General features: G+C 30.0%; 1 protein-coding gene across 1 annotated transcript; it reads left to right on the forward strand.

The window, feature by feature from the left end:
* Window positions 1–2,060: 2,060 nt before the first annotated feature.
* LOC113382438 (geranylgeranyl transferase type-2 subunit beta-like) lies at window positions 2,061–14,501 on the forward strand. The gene is made up of 6 exons (XM_026620790.1): window positions 2,061–2,147; window positions 2,249–2,356; window positions 6,968–7,168; window positions 9,394–9,552; window positions 10,740–10,884; window positions 14,233–14,501. Exons 1-6 carry the CDS (start codon window positions 2,145–2,147, stop codon window positions 14,451–14,453), a joined length of 837 nt encoding a protein of 278 aa, XP_026476575.1. The 5' UTR covers window positions 2,061–2,144; the 3' UTR covers window positions 14,454–14,501.
* The last annotated feature ends 1,434 nt before the right edge of the window (window positions 14,502–15,935 follow it).

Consider the following 15,935-nt stretch of genomic DNA (forward strand, 5'->3'; position numbering starts at 1 on the left):
ATACAGCCCCAAAAACCTGAATAATTTTTAATATTGGAAATAAGAACAAATCATACGAAATACAAAATATATATTTTCAAAGATATTACATATGTTTAAAGAACAATTAAAATTATGTTTATATTAACAATTATAATTACAGTTATGGAATGTTTGAAAATATAATAATTATTATACATAATTATAAAAGTATTATAATTTCACAATTATGCTTAAATAATATTTCAAAAACTAAATATCTAAGTGAAGAAAATCACAGAAGTATTTACTAAACTAAGCACAAATAACTGACTAATAATAATTACTTAATGACTAATATTAATATATTAAAATCTTACAAACTAAGAAGAAACTACAAGCACAGGAGCACGCAATGAAATTACAAATTTAAAAGGAATGACAAATAATACAAAAATTTAAAGGGTTAAGAAAAAAACAAATAATTTGTTAAAAAGTACAAATACTTCACAAACAAAAAAGTTCTAAAAACATAAAATATATATATTGATATCAAAATTGAGAGAAATTCAAATTCCTAGGATTAAAACTCATTTACGAGACATTGTTCTTTATTAATTCTGCATGTAATAGTTATTTCGCTATCTAATGAATTATAGTAAAGTGCATTCATTAACAAAACCTTTGAATAGTTTCTGTACGAGTGTTTTATAACATTACATTTAGCCATGTTCCATCATGAAAACATTATCATTGAAATTGCCATAAAAGATCAACAAAGTGTTTACAATGAACAGAATAATGTTTTATGCACATCAATTGTTTATGAATCAAAAGATAAAAGCAATATTTTTGATTCCCAAGGTCGGTAACAAATATATCTTGAATTTAAACATTATATTGGGATGTTACACAAGTTTTATTTGAAGAATATTATAACACTAATCTTCAATCAAAATACATTAAAATCTTATGTATGGTATAGACTCTCTTTATAAGTGTTTACATTTGCTAATGTAATAGATAATCTTATTAAATATAACAATGAACTTACGTTGATGAACATTTAAACCAATACTAGTTTACTTATTAAGTGTTTACATTTGCTAATGTAATAGATAATCTTATTAAATATAACAATAAACTTACGTTGATGAACATTTAAACCATACTAGCTGAATAACTGTTTTGCAACTTCAACAATATGAGATTCAATCCAATCATATAACAATTCCGAAGATAATGGTATTTCATCAAACATCAAAACACAGTATCTGCTACTAATACTTTTTAAAAGAAATAGCTGAACCTAATGTTTTAAATAGACACTCATAAATACCGCTATACACTTGTATCTCTGAATGCAACTTTCTCAATGTTTGAGGACATGGCAAAATAAATATTTGTCTCCAAAAATAGTAGACCTTTGGAGACTTTTTGTACGACTTATTCCTTAAATTATTGCATTGTTTATGAATCCTTCTTGTCATTACATATTGCATTCCTTGGTTGTCAAAAGTACTCCTGCGCTTTGTTCGTGCATTTTGCAGCAATTTGCAGGTACCGCCAAGACACCTATTCAATATAATAACATGTTGACATATCTTGATTATATAAATTATTGCTGCAATTATTATTAAAAAATACCTTTGCGGAAACTTGTATTGGAATAGCTAAATATTTTAACCCGCACTTGACACTTTTTTGGGTACTATAAAAACACTTTGCCATATTAAATTTCACAAATGTTCACTTAAACAAAATTAATTAATTAGAAACAACACGAGTTCAAAAAGTTAGGTTATTCGTACAGCCATACAGACAGCGATCAAATACTTGACAGCCACTTGCATGAACCACGAACAATTTGTAGTTGAAATTGAGTGCACATGAGCCATCTGTTTTTAAAAATTGAAACTACTCAGGACCAAAACAGTGCAACGCGCATTTGTTCGAAGATAACTCCCCATGGTTAACTGTATCGTAAACGTTTTTCTTCTAAATAACTTAGCAGGTGCGTTAACGGGACGAAAACGATCGGCAGTAACGGTTTGCTTACACAAGTGATGTTAGTATGTTTGACTGTTTGACAGTTCATTGAGTAGTTACAATAATGTTGTTCTTGTTCTTTCATAAGTCGAGTGTTAAATTTAATATATGATAGTAGTGAATTTATAATTAAGCAAATGGTAATTTAAAAATGTTTTTATATTCCTATTATTCCGATGCTATTTATTTGATTCAATGCAATTAATACATATTTCAATATGTTTATTTGTATATTTTACAGGCCAATTTAATTAAGGATATAGAAATCAAGGAAGATTTCCCAAAATCTTTATTGTTGGATAAACATGTTCAGTTTATTTCTAGTTACGGAGTGAACAAAGAAGAATATGTGAGTTTTCATTAATATCTAAATATTATAATGGTACTTTACATTTTATCGGCGGAAATATGTGATTTGTAAATTAAGAATAAATCTATTAATGCATTTATCTAAATATCTGAAAATAAATATGTTGAAAAAATGAACCGAACTGCTTTCCTCATGAATTTATATACTCGTATATTCATATTGTGTTACTTTTGAATTTGTACCAAATAATTTTTACTATTGGATATTCAGTGCAACCTTTGCAGATGATACGGTAATTCTAGCAATACGGTAATACAAAAACACGCAGATGAAGTAGAAAAGTGGATGAAATTGCGAAAAATAGAAGTAAACAATTTTAAATCAGTTCATGCTACTTTTACCATACGACAAGGTTCATGCCCTCCTGTTAGTTAGTTAGTTAGTTAGTTAGTTAGAGTGGTAAATTGGTTCCTGTATCCAATGTAGTTAAATATCTGGGAATACATTTGGATAGGAGACTAACCTGGCATGAACATATAATTAAAAAGCGCCAGCAGCTCGAACTGACACGAAGGCAATTTAAGTGGTTAAAAGGCTGAGCAATAATAGCAGAAGCAATTAAAATATTTCAATGAATTGCAAATCGCCTCATTCAATATAAATACGATCTAGAAAAATCTCTAAAAGTCAACCTAGTCAATTCCGAAACTCACTTCAATGAAAAATCATATTTAAGGATACAAAATTACGTAACATATTCTACAAATCTCCCAGATGAAAAATGCTATGTAGTAGCAGCAAAATTAATAAAAAATGATATTAAACTCACTCTCTGCCTCCTTTTCAACCAGAGACTATACAAGCTTATTTAATCTCAGTGTAAACCAAATATTATATCATAACACTAGCATCTTTTAGTGCCCTCCAAGACACAAAATTTATCTGCCAATTTTAATGTATTCTTCAACGGCATAGAGAATCATCATAAACATACATCATGGGGCTCTAGACTAACTGAAGCCATAGAAAAAAGAACTACGAACATCAATGTATTAGATAAATGCTTCACATATATCTACAGGACACACAACATACTGGCCAACTAATTTTTTTAAAATAAAAGGTATTCTTACATATCGATTCATTATCGAACCCAACTTTATCTATCTTTCGACCACTCCCAAATTCTCCTAACAACTTTTCTAGACCGATTCATAACGCTTTTCAACTCCACTCTTCAATTTAACTAATTGTAAGGGCCATCTATATGGAAGATCGCAAAAATTATAATGGTTCTAAAACCTTAAAATCTTATCGACCTACAAGCCTTCTTCCATCTCTATCAAAAATTTTAGAATAACTCATTCTACAAAAATTTCTAGAAGATCATCCCGAAAACACCTAGATACCTAACTACCAATTTGGTTTTAGAAGACATCATTCTGCTATTTAACAATGCAACAGGATCACCAACTCAATCCTATCTGCCCTGGATAAAAAATAATTTTGTGAATCAGTTTTTCTGGACATCAGTCAGGCGTTCGATAAGGTTTGGCACATAGGAATTCAAAATGAGTATTATAGACAATGTAGACTTGACAGTTTCTCTAAACCAGTGCAAAGATAAGAAAGCTAGGGAAGAAATTTCATCCCATCGGGTTTTGATAGCATACAATGTGAGGTGTAGGTACATTAGTAAAAAGTGAGCAAAAGTTACTGTATTATTCCTCTTATTATCAACTCAAAATGAAGATACACTATATTTAATGTGACTGACCACGTACTTCGGATAAAACATTGTGGGACAGCAACATCAACTTAATTACAAAAATTCTATTCGATAACCTTGTAAACGTACACTATTCCGGGATAGTACATTATTACGGGACTTTTTCATTTTGATCGCAAAATAAGAAAACAGTCGGTGAATAATAATTTTAAACAATACCACATAAACTATAATTCGAATCTCATCAAATAAGCACGATTTTCCATTTTAAATATTAGTTTTTAAAACCATATAGAGCATCAGTCATAACCCGATCGCCATTACGTACAGTCCTGTTGTTAGTTAGGTTAATGTGACGCTACAATTGCTTAAGATTTTTATGTGACACTGGTAAGCTTATTCAATATAAATTTGTGATATTATTGTTAAGAATTAATAAGTGATAAGTTTTATAGTTAAATCGAGCAAATATGTTTTAAGAAAGTGTCAATTTTGTGACTCCCGTAATTAAGTTCACACAATTGAGGCATTGAACGTAATTCCGTGAGTGTCACGCAATTAGGAAAAGTAGACCTGAATTATTTTAGTCTTTTATTCTCAATTATGCTTAAATTTAGTGGTGTTTTTGGTGTTACTAAGTTTGGTAATGACCACAGAATATTGTGACCTAATTACGGTATATGTTTTTTTTTATTTTTAACCCTAATAATTGAGTTTGAAATTACTACTCTTTAGCAAGAAAATATATGATTTTTTTACTTATTGATGAGTAGTGAGTAATGAGAGAATCAGATGTTTCTTTTATTTCATCTACGATAAATCATTTGTGTAATGTCAAAGCTTACAGAAATAGGGGAAAACCCGTAGTGCATTTGTTTTCTATCAATGACGCACGATATTTATAGAGCACGAATCACTAGTGTGCTGTATGCTTCGAGCGCTATCACGGAATAGTGTACAACGACTCCCGGCATTAAGTTCATGAACCGAATTTTATCACGGAATTAGAGACAAACGCGTGGTTCACCAAAATGCCGATTATTTCTATAAATGACGTTTTACGACGAAAAATCTTGTTTTATAATAATCTTAAAGGTCTAATTAAAAAAAATATAACAGATTTAGTTCGTCCACTTTCCTATTTTCTCTAAAATTCGCCTTTAAAGTCAAACGTTTCTTAACATCCCGTAATATGGTACGTTTACCTTAGTTTCCGTAGGACTTAGGTTTACTATGTTTATTAAGACCAAGTACTCTATCATCATACTATTCATACTACTACTACTCATTTTCTAAAACTTCAATGGTTTTTTAAAATTAAACTACTTGTCGTAAGGCCGTAATATTTCAGTAGGTTCTATAAGACCATGACGCATATCGCCAAAAAAAGTTTTATCAAAATCGGCTTAATTTTTTTTTCGGTCAGTTAATTACAAGAAAACGGCTCGATAGATTTTCACCTAAAACAAATCAGTATCGTTCCCAACTAATATCTTTCGAACAGTTTTTGATTTTTCAAAATCGATTCGGTAGTATATGCTTAAACGTTTAACGAAAAGTTTAACACTTTTTTCAAATTCCAAAGAAACGGCCTGGCAGATTGTCCCACACAACTGAGAAAAGATAATCCACATCGAAATACATCGATCGGCTTTTAAATTTTTAAAATCGGTTCAGGCGGTTTTGAGCAAACGTTGATGAAATGTCTAATTTTGGCAGAAAACGATACTAATTTTTGCAAACTTTGACAAATTTTTAAAATTAAACAACTTGTCTTAGGGCCGTAATATTTTAGTATGATCTTTAAGACTATGTTATCTACCATAAAAAAAATCATGAAAATCGGCGGAATTTTTTTTTCTTAAACTTCATTACAAGAAAACGGCCCAGTCGATCTTTACCAAAAACTAATCAGCACGATTCCCAAAACAATATCTTTCGAACGGTTTTTGAATTTTCAAAATAGATTCAGAATTGCGGGCTAAAACGTGTACGAAATTTTTTTCTTTTTTCTGCGATTTACAAAGGAACTGCTCGGCTGATTATCGCTGAAAACTCAGAAACGCTAATCCTCATCGAGATACATCGAATGGCTTTTAAAGTTTTGAAATCGGTCTAGCGATTTTTGAGAAAAAGTCGATTTACGGCAAAAAATCTGTTCGCATACACGCACATACATACTTTTTCCAAATTTGGTCTCATTAGATTCAGAATGGCTTGAAACGTCGAGAAAACATGAAATTAGCAAATTGGATTTATTCGTTCATTTTCCATTATGTGTAATAAATCCATTCGAAATACTTTTAATCACTCATAAATTAATTTATTTTACATTAATTAAGTCGATTATTTACATATATCGGAAAGTTCATGTAACTTGCCTCAAGGCAAAATACCAATACCAACTGGTTTTAAAAATTCATCAAAGTTGAGAAAATGAGTAGTTTTTCTTGACGTTTTAATTCAAATTAAAATTAGACGATTTACTTGGTATAACGATAGAGTACTTGGTGTTAATGAATATACTAAAGCATTAAAGTCCTATATAGATTCAATTATAAAAATTGTTGATTTTTGAAAATTTGCTCTTAGAAAAAATTCCGAGTTAACGTGTTCGTTCGTTTTCATACTTTAATCACTCATAAATTAACTTATTTTTTATTGATTAAGTCGATTATTTACACATATCGGGAAGTTCATGTAACTTGTCTCAAGGCAAAATACTAATACCAACTAGTTTAATATATTTTTCCATTCAAATTCATGCAGTTTTTAAACCTTTGTATGTAAGAAAAAATTAAAAATTAAAATATATTTTCTGTTGATCTTGAGATTATTTGTGATCCTTGTTATTTGAGTAATTTGAGACTAGATCTTTATAAATAATCTGTAAATAGTTAACAGCTCAAAATATTTTTCAGGAATACTGCATGACAGAATACCTACGAATGTCAGGCTTATATTGGGGTGTTGCATCGCTGGCCCTTATGGACAAAATAGATAGCTTAAGTCGAAAGGAGGTGATTGATTTCGTTAAAGAATGCCAATGTTCTGAAACTGGGGGTTTTTGTGCTAGCCAAAAACACGATCCCCATTTACTTTACACGTTGAGCGCTATACAGGTACGTTTTTTCAATAACTACCAGGGGCGTAGCGTACCTTGGCGGGGCCCCGTATCAAAATTTGTTTGGGGGCCCCCCTCAAGAAGAAATATTTTTTATACAGAATATAAAAATACATAAAATTAAAAAAATATTTATTTATCATTTTCATTATTTATCCATCTAATTTTCTTTCATTTTCTGAATTTTTTGCAAATGATTCCAGATATATATTCACTTTTTTTATTTTTTTTTTGAAAAATTAAATTATTTAATGATATTTAAATTTTATAAAGATTTCTGTCACTAGGAACATAAAGGTCCGTTACACATTTCTGTCCTAAAATTTTTACGTAATTTTTAGTTTTAATTTTGAAAATTTCTTTTAGCAATTGTGAATGTAACTGGAAGGGCCAAGAAAAAAATGCATGCTGTTATTTCGTTGGGAAAACTGGATGCAAGCCTAATGCATCCATCACATTTCTTAGATTTTTTAATTCAAACCTATTTCTAGAGTCATCAATTGGTCATGATTTTATGAGATATTTTTATAGTATTTCTTTACAGTAATTCAGTCGACAGATTTCCGAAAAAGTTTATCAATTCTTCATTTTAAAAAGACTAATTTTTGGCTTGGGAAATGAATATATTCAAACAGCAATAGTATACATTAAAATAAGGTTTCGGGTCCAAAATTCTCTCATATTGTGATAGCTCATCATAATAACTTGTAATAACTCATCATATTAACACTTTATTATTTTTTGTCTTTTGTTCTTTGAAATAGTTATTTCAATCCATCTTTTTTGCAAAATATTTCGTCTTCTTTAGCAAACTGATTCACTAAATTTTCATGTTTTAATTTGCACAGTCTATTCAGAAGATTACTTAATAAAATGCTAGTTTCTTATAAGTAATTACTGTCATATTGTGAAATTTTAGAAATGAAACTAATAATTTGAAACAGTAAAGAAAAAAATCTGAAAATGATTTAGTTGATCATATTTATCAAAATCTAACTATACGCGTCATGCAGACAATTCAAGTAGTAACAAAAACAAATATAACTATAAATGTTATAAATATAACTATAAAAATTCCAAATTCCAATTTTCGATAAAGAATGTATAAACTGGATTAGTTTTACTGATTTGTTGAGAATAATAACTTTACAGATGTGCAAAAACTTTACTAATTCAATTGATTGCTAGAGCTTGCAGAAATATTGCAGCAGAAATAAATTCTCTTGAAGCATGTTAAAGTTCAATATCTCTCGATAACAAACAAAAATGCAAACTACGTTAAAATGATTTTTTATTTTAAAAATTGTTGTTTTGCTTTCTAATTACGCTCGTTGGGGGCCCCCCTGGCTCGGGGGCCCCGTATCTTTGATACGGCTGATACGGCGGTAGTTACGCCCCTGATAACTACATTAATTCAATAAAAATACTGATATTCAATTTTCAATTCTTGAATATGTTCCCCATATTCAAATTTTATTCAATTCTTGATAATTGTAATATGGACTTTCTTAAGTTACATAAAATAGGTTAAGTACATAAAATAGGTTAAACTTTCATAATGCTTTGTGTAACGTGCGCTTATTATGACGAGTTGTTAGTGACCCTTCGATGTCATGCGTTGCAGATTCTACTGTATACAAAAATAAATGTATGCCTGTGTCCTATGCATTCAAAAAAAACTATACTGTTGACTCGCTAATCTGACACTATTATAAACCGGAGAATGTCCAATTATTGGAATGTTTGGATTAATGAATTATAGTGAAAAATTCATAATTTTTAACATATGATATTGGAAATAACGTTAAAATTCACAAAAAATTACAAAAAATCGGCTGCGAGTTACTAGAGGTCGACTTCGATTTACTAGAGGTGTGGATCTATCGAAGTGTCGAATAAGTGAGAGTCTACTGTACATCCAATCAACGTGGAAATGTGAGAAAATGTTAGTTATATCATCAGATAGGTTTTCAGATATTATATTCTCATTAAAACCAAGTGGTAAGAATTGACCACTCCGAAGATTTTTTTTTATTTTTTTGCATAGTAGGTATAATGCGTATATAATCAACACATATAACTCCAAATTCAGCATCCTACACACAAACCCCTATTTTGTAAGAATTATTATAGTAATTACATCATTTTTTATAAACCGTACATCCGATCGCCGTGAAAATTTGGAAAAATGATAGATATATCCCTGTATATATAATATTTCAGATATTGACAATGTATGATGCTTTAAATGAAATAGACCTTGAAGGTGTCGTTCGCTACGTTACTTCGCTTCAACAAAATGATGGCAGTTTTACAGGTGACAAATGGGGTGAAGTTGATACCAGATTCTCATTTTGTGCAGTAGCTTGCCTTTCACTTATCGTAAGTATTTATTTTGATTCAATTAACTTATTTATCTCTAGAATCGTTAGTACATACTTACAATACATTCATTTTTTTATTTACTGCTAAATTTAACAATCAGATTACATTATGATTATGATATATAGTCGAAAGTGGGTATTGAAAATCAGTATAAGAAGAAAGAAAACAAAAATGATTAAATTAATAAATAAATGATAATTAACAAACAATGATAATGATAATTATAACAATAATGAATAATAAAAAATAAATAATTGTAAGCAACTTGTGTAAAAATAATCTGTTTAGAAACAATTATGTTATGGACTGCGGCAGATCACTGGGCCATTTTCTCTTGTATCTGGGCAAAGACAGGTCCAGCCGTTTCGAAGATACGGGGCAAAAAGGGCCAAAAACGGTTATTCAGTTTTCAAAAGAACGGAGTGTACGATTTGAATAATTCAAAAAAATTTTTTGTATTTATATTTTATTGTATTGACAAAGTGAACAATTGATTGAATGTTTGGGGAGGCAGGTCTAACGGTTTCGGAAATCTAGTGAAAAAGTAAAAAAAACGTACCATTTGGAAGTCAAAAATCATCATTAGACATATGCACATCATATTACCACATGTTTTATAGAGATTTTAATAATGAGCAGAAATTTTGTTTAAACGCGTTAGACTGCGACTCGGCGCTTACGCGATTCGATTTTTCTTTTCTTACACAGCCACGCATTATGATTGCTTTGAAAAAAGTTCAAAATTTTCAAAAAGTTCCAAAATATAGTAAAAAATATTTCAAAAATTTTAAAACTCAAAAATCTATTTTTTTCAGTCTCCAAAAAATTTTAAAGCTTTCTTAAGAACTCAAATTTTCGGGAAGTTGCCATGCTCTACTAGTTTTTAATTTAATTATTGTATTATTTTTACAGTAGAATGGGGCGCCGAGTTTTACTGGTAGATAACGAACGAACCGGTGCCGAGCGGAAAGAATTCAAAATATGTGATCATTTTTATTTTTTGAAATTAAATTTTGGTTTGTAAAGTTCCAGCAGTTTGCCTTGAGGCGCATTGCCACTAGCTTTAATATTTTCTTCATTTATAAATTTTATTAAATTAACATTGTTTGTTTAACTTCTAATAAAGATCATGTATTTGACATAAGTCCAAATCTATATTATATAATTTAACTTCTTTTTTTCAGAATAGGCTAAATGAGATAAATCTTGCGTTAGCTGTTAAATTTGTATTAACATGTATGAACTTTGACGGCGGTTTTGGCTCGAGACCTGGATCTGAAAGCCATGCAGGACTAATCTATTGTTGCGTGGGATTTTTGTCAATCACACGTAAGTGGTAATATATAATATATTTAAGAGTTTTATTATATTATAATTCATCTCAAGGAACGCATCACATTATAATTCATTTATTTTCTTTTGCAAGCATGGAGGCAATGTAATGAAATCATTTGAATTGCCAGCTCCGTTTAAATCTAGCACGGAGCGGTATTAAAACATATAACAAAATATTGATGCTATATATGTCAAATTTTATATAAAATAATTTTAAACCTGTTTGCTGAATGATGAGCTAGTATAATAGCTCGAAACGTATTAGAGAAGATTTTATATTTACTTTCTGTTTTTATTTTTTCGACTTGTGGCTGAAAAACCTTGACGCAATATATTTTATTTATTTATTTATTTATTTATTTTGTAATATATACATCTCCATATATCAGTCAGACAGGAGTGCCTGGTATAAGAGATTATGGATTGCTTCATACATTTATACTTATACTATATATTGAATTGAAATATGTTGTTTCTTTGTTGTTTGGAATATTCTACTAATTTTGGTATACGTTATGGAAAATGTAATGTATGTATATATGTATACATTCAAATATAATTTTGCTGCTACATTTTTGTAAGTGCTAATCAACTGATTATGAGGACTCGTATGAACAGAAGAAGTTTTCAAAACGTTTTGACATTGTAAATTGTCTATTTAACCTTCTACTGACATTTCAATATTATGTACTATTTCTTAATTAAGTATGAGTTCCGTACTAGCTACTTGAGCACTTTACAATGATACGCCTAACTAACGATTTTAAATTTACGCATAATACTTAAAGCTATAAACTTTATAATGATATTTTTACCTTCCCATAGGGTAGTTATAATAATGGGCCGAAAATCGAAAATGAATTTTTTTGCATTTCTCCACGTTTTGAAGGTTTCTGAACATTTTGGCATACCTTAGAAAAAATTGATGTGTGCATGTGTATTTTGTGTCCGCATTTTTTGTTCACGTTTTCGGGCGCAGAGAACAACCGATTTGATTGTTTCAAAAAACATTCGACTTTTTGAGTTTTTGGCAAAGGCAGGCCCAGCCGTTACGAAGATACGGAGCAAAGAGTGCAAAAAATAGAAATCGAGTTTTTGAGAGTACGGAGCATCCGATTTCTCGATTTTTTTTTGTATAACAAAAATAATTTAGATTTTTTCCTGTTAACTGCAAAGTTTTTTTCGGAAGATTCTTAACTCACTTCTTTTAAAATATTCTTAGATATGTCTTTCTTGTCCACTTATGCGGTTCAAACAAATTTCAAAATCTTCAGATTTATTTTTTAATTTTCCGAAGGAGAAGTTTATGTTTTTATCAAAAAATCCGAATCGCTAATTTCATGTTTTCTCGACGTTTCAAGCCATTCTGAATCGAATGAGACCAAATTTGGAAAAAGTATGTGTGTGTGTATGTGTGTGTGTGTGTGTAAACAGATTTTATGCCGTAAATCGACGTTTTCTCAAAAATGGCTGGATCGATTTCAAAAATTTAAAAGCCATTCGATGTATCTCGATGAGGACTAGCGTTTATCAATTTTTCGCGACGATCAGCCAAGCCGTTTCTTTGTAAATAGCTGAAAAGTGAAATTTTTTTCGTCCACGTTTTACTCCGCAGTTCTGAATCGATCTTGAAAATTCAAAAACCGTTCGAAAGATATTGATTGGGAATCGTGCTGATGAGTTGTTGGCAGTGATCGGCCGGGCCGTTTTCTTGTAATAAAGTGTTAAAAAAAAAAATTCGGCGATTTTTATTATTATTTTTTGACGGTAGATACCATAGTCTTCTAAAGTATACTAAAATATTACGGCTCCACGACAATTGGTCTAACTTTGAAAATTTGTCAAAGTTTGCAAAAATTGGTATCGTTTTTTTGGCATTTGACAAAATTAAACCTTTGATCGAGGTTTTCTCAAAAACGCCTGAACCGATTTCATAAATTTAAATGCCATTTGATGTATCTCAATGAGTACTATAATTTGTCAGTTTTGTGAGACGATCTGCCGAGCCGTTTCTTTGTAATTTGAAAAAAGTGTTAAACTTTTCAACCACATTTAAGCTCAAACTACCGAATCGATTTTAAAAAATCAAAAACTGTTCGAAAGATATTAGTTGAGAATGATACTGATTAGTTTTAGGTGAAAATCTACCGAGCCGTTTTCTTGTAATTAACTGTTGAAAAAAAAATTCATACGGATTTGTATGGAACTTTTTTTGGTGATATATATCATGGTCTTATAAAACTTATTGAAATATCACAGCCTTATGACAAGTAGTTTAATTTTGAAAATTAATCAAAGTTTGAGAAAATGAGTAGTTTTTTGACGTTTGTTAAAATCAAAATTAGACGATTTACTTGGTATAACGATAGAGTACTTAGTCTTAACAAACATACTAAACCATTAAAGTCCTACGGAAACTGGTTCAATTATAAAAATTATTGATTTGCGAAAATTTGCTTTCAGAAAATTCGAGTGAACGTGTTAGTTCGTTTTCAATTATGTGTAATAAATCCACTCAGAATACTTCTAATCAATAATAAATGAATTTATTTTTTATTGATTAAGTCGATTATTTACACATATCGGGAAGTTCATGTAACTTGCCTCAGGCTCAATACTAAACCTACTAGTTTAATTTTTAAAATCATACAAAGTTTTATACTTCAAATATAAGTTTTAAGTTCACAATTTAGTTTAAAACTGTATTTTATACGCGTTATTCTACTCGTAAGAAATATATCGTCAGATGGATTCATTCGGCACCTCTTGGTAATGTAAACTTTCTCAAATGCTTTGAGCGATAAGATCGTCATTGTATATTTTATGACGATAAAATATATAGTGATGATCTCGTTGAAAATGTTTGGAACAATTGTTAATAAACATGTATCAATATGTATTGATTATCATTTATTTTTTCGAATATTTAATTGTGTTACGGGAATGATCCAGCAATTTTCCTTAAGTCACGATGTGATGTGCATGGCATCGTACCTTTTTTATGTACGATTTTCTTATTTATTGAACAGTTGTTTTATATAAATATATAGACACATACACATTAGTTCAATTGGTTCATACCTAGTCTATGAGCAATAAAAAATCATTTATCTTTGAACTTAGTTGAATCGGTGATTGATGTTATTTCATTCGGTAGATAATTGTATAGTGTACAGAGCTCGTTTCTGTCGTCAAATCTTCTTGTGCTTTTTTGGTTTTAGATTGCTTAACGTAAAAATTGATTTAGAAATCCGTCTCGCGATTAGCTTGATGCAATTGTTTCTGATCACTTTCGATCGATTTGGCACATTACTAGTATATAATATATTTGATTTATTACAGAGCAACTTCATCATGTTGATGGCGATCTACTTGGTTGGTGGTTATGTGAAAGACAATTAGAGTTATCAGGAGGACTTAATGGTCGACCAGAAAAGCTTCCGGATGTTTGTTATTCCTGGTGGGTGGTGGCGTCGCTGACAATGCTTGGAAGACAGCACTGGATCGATGCTAAAAAATTGCGCAATTTTATTTTTTCATGCCAGGTACTGTATGTATTGTAATGTATTCTTATTTGACTGTAAAATTTCAAAAATATTACAAAATTACAATAGACGAATGGTAGCGCGCCGTAAATGTTCTTTTATTATACCATGTTTATTGAATGAACTCTGTAAATAAGTGCATACTTGTTTTATATGCGACTGAGCATGAAATGCTAATCGAATCGGATTCGATTTTAGGCCCGAATTGGGACAAGAAGCCGGTTGGAGCGCGTTATTATAAAAATATATTTTGAGTGCGCCTATTTTTTTTTATTTATAATAATAAATTCTAATTTACAACTGACAAATGACATGTTAAAGATAATATTACCAAAATATTTTATTTCATCAAATAGTAATTCAGGGTAATATATGTAGCAGTATGCATTTCGCATTAAAGCAAGTTGCAGAAGTTTCCGGTCCGTGTAATAACAATTTCGAAGAAACAAACTGGCATCAAATCAGTTTTTAACTTCCCGTAGGGTAAGTTATAGTAATCGCAAAAAAATCGAAAATAAATTTTTTTATATATCTTTACGTTTCAGAGGTTTCTGAATATTTTGGCATACCTTAGAAAAAATGGATGTATGTATGTGTGTGTGTGTGTGTGTAGTATGTATGTGTGTGCGGATACAAATTTTCGTCGACGATTTCGGGAATACGGATGAAGCAATTTGAATAATTTAAAAAACATTCGATCCGTATTGATAAGGAGACGTGCTGATTAGTTTTTGGCGGAGGTAGGTCTAGCCGTTCCGAAGATATGGGGCAAAAAGTGCCAAAAACGGTACCTCAGTTTTTAATAGAACGGAGCGTCCGATTTTAATAATGCAAAAAACATTTTACTTGTATTGACAAGATGAAGATTTGATCAAATTTTTATATAAAGAAAACATTTTTTTCTCAAAAAAAAAAGATTTAAAAAAAAAAAAATTAATTTTTTTTTTTCAATTTTTTTTTTTCAAAAAAAAGTAATTTTTTGTCAAATTTATAGTTTCTCAAAAATCTTATTTTTTCTAAGTATTTTTTTTTCAAAAATGTTAATCGTTTTTTAAAAAAATAATAATTTTTGGTACGGGAAGTTCCAGCAATTTGCCTTAAGGCACGATGCCCTAATTGCCTTAAGACAGAATTCCACTTACAGCTAGTTGAGTTGATAGAAAATGAACTTGAACTTTTCTGCTCAAACGGCTTAGTCGAGTAGTTTTTAACTTCCCGTACGTTATAATAATTGCAAAAAATCGAAAATCAAAATTTTTACATGTCTCTACGTTTCTGAACTTTTTGGCATAACTTTGGCTAACAGCAAAAAAGGATGTATGTGCGTGTGCTTATGTAGTAAGCATGTGCGTATATTTGGAAACAATTTATTTATAGAATTTTCTATGAACCCATATTTAATATATTCTGCACAGTACTGACGCATCTTCTTGTTTACTTGCGACATGGCTTTTTTTTTAAAAAAAGACGCGAAAAATGTTGAGTGCGATCACTTTTAAA

Source organism: Ctenocephalides felis, unplaced genomic scaffold, assembly GCF_003426905.1.
Source record: "Ctenocephalides felis isolate EL2017-DRISC unplaced genomic scaffold, ASM342690v1 CF-g0.4_SCAFFOLD_03434, whole genome shotgun sequence".
Lineage (NCBI taxonomy): Eukaryota > Metazoa > Arthropoda > Insecta > Siphonaptera > Pulicidae > Ctenocephalides > Ctenocephalides felis.

Excerpts from the sequence above, each read along its gene's own strand:
- LOC113382438 (XM_026620790.1), top strand. Across the intron at positions 2,357-6,967 it reads GAGTGAACAAAGAAGAATAT|GAATACTGCATGACAGAATA; the intron begins GTGAGTTTTCAT and ends AATATTTTTCAG. Across the intron at positions 7,169-9,393 it reads ACACGTTGAGCGCTATACAG|ATATTGACAATGTATGATGC; the intron begins GTACGTTTTTTC and ends ATAATATTTCAG.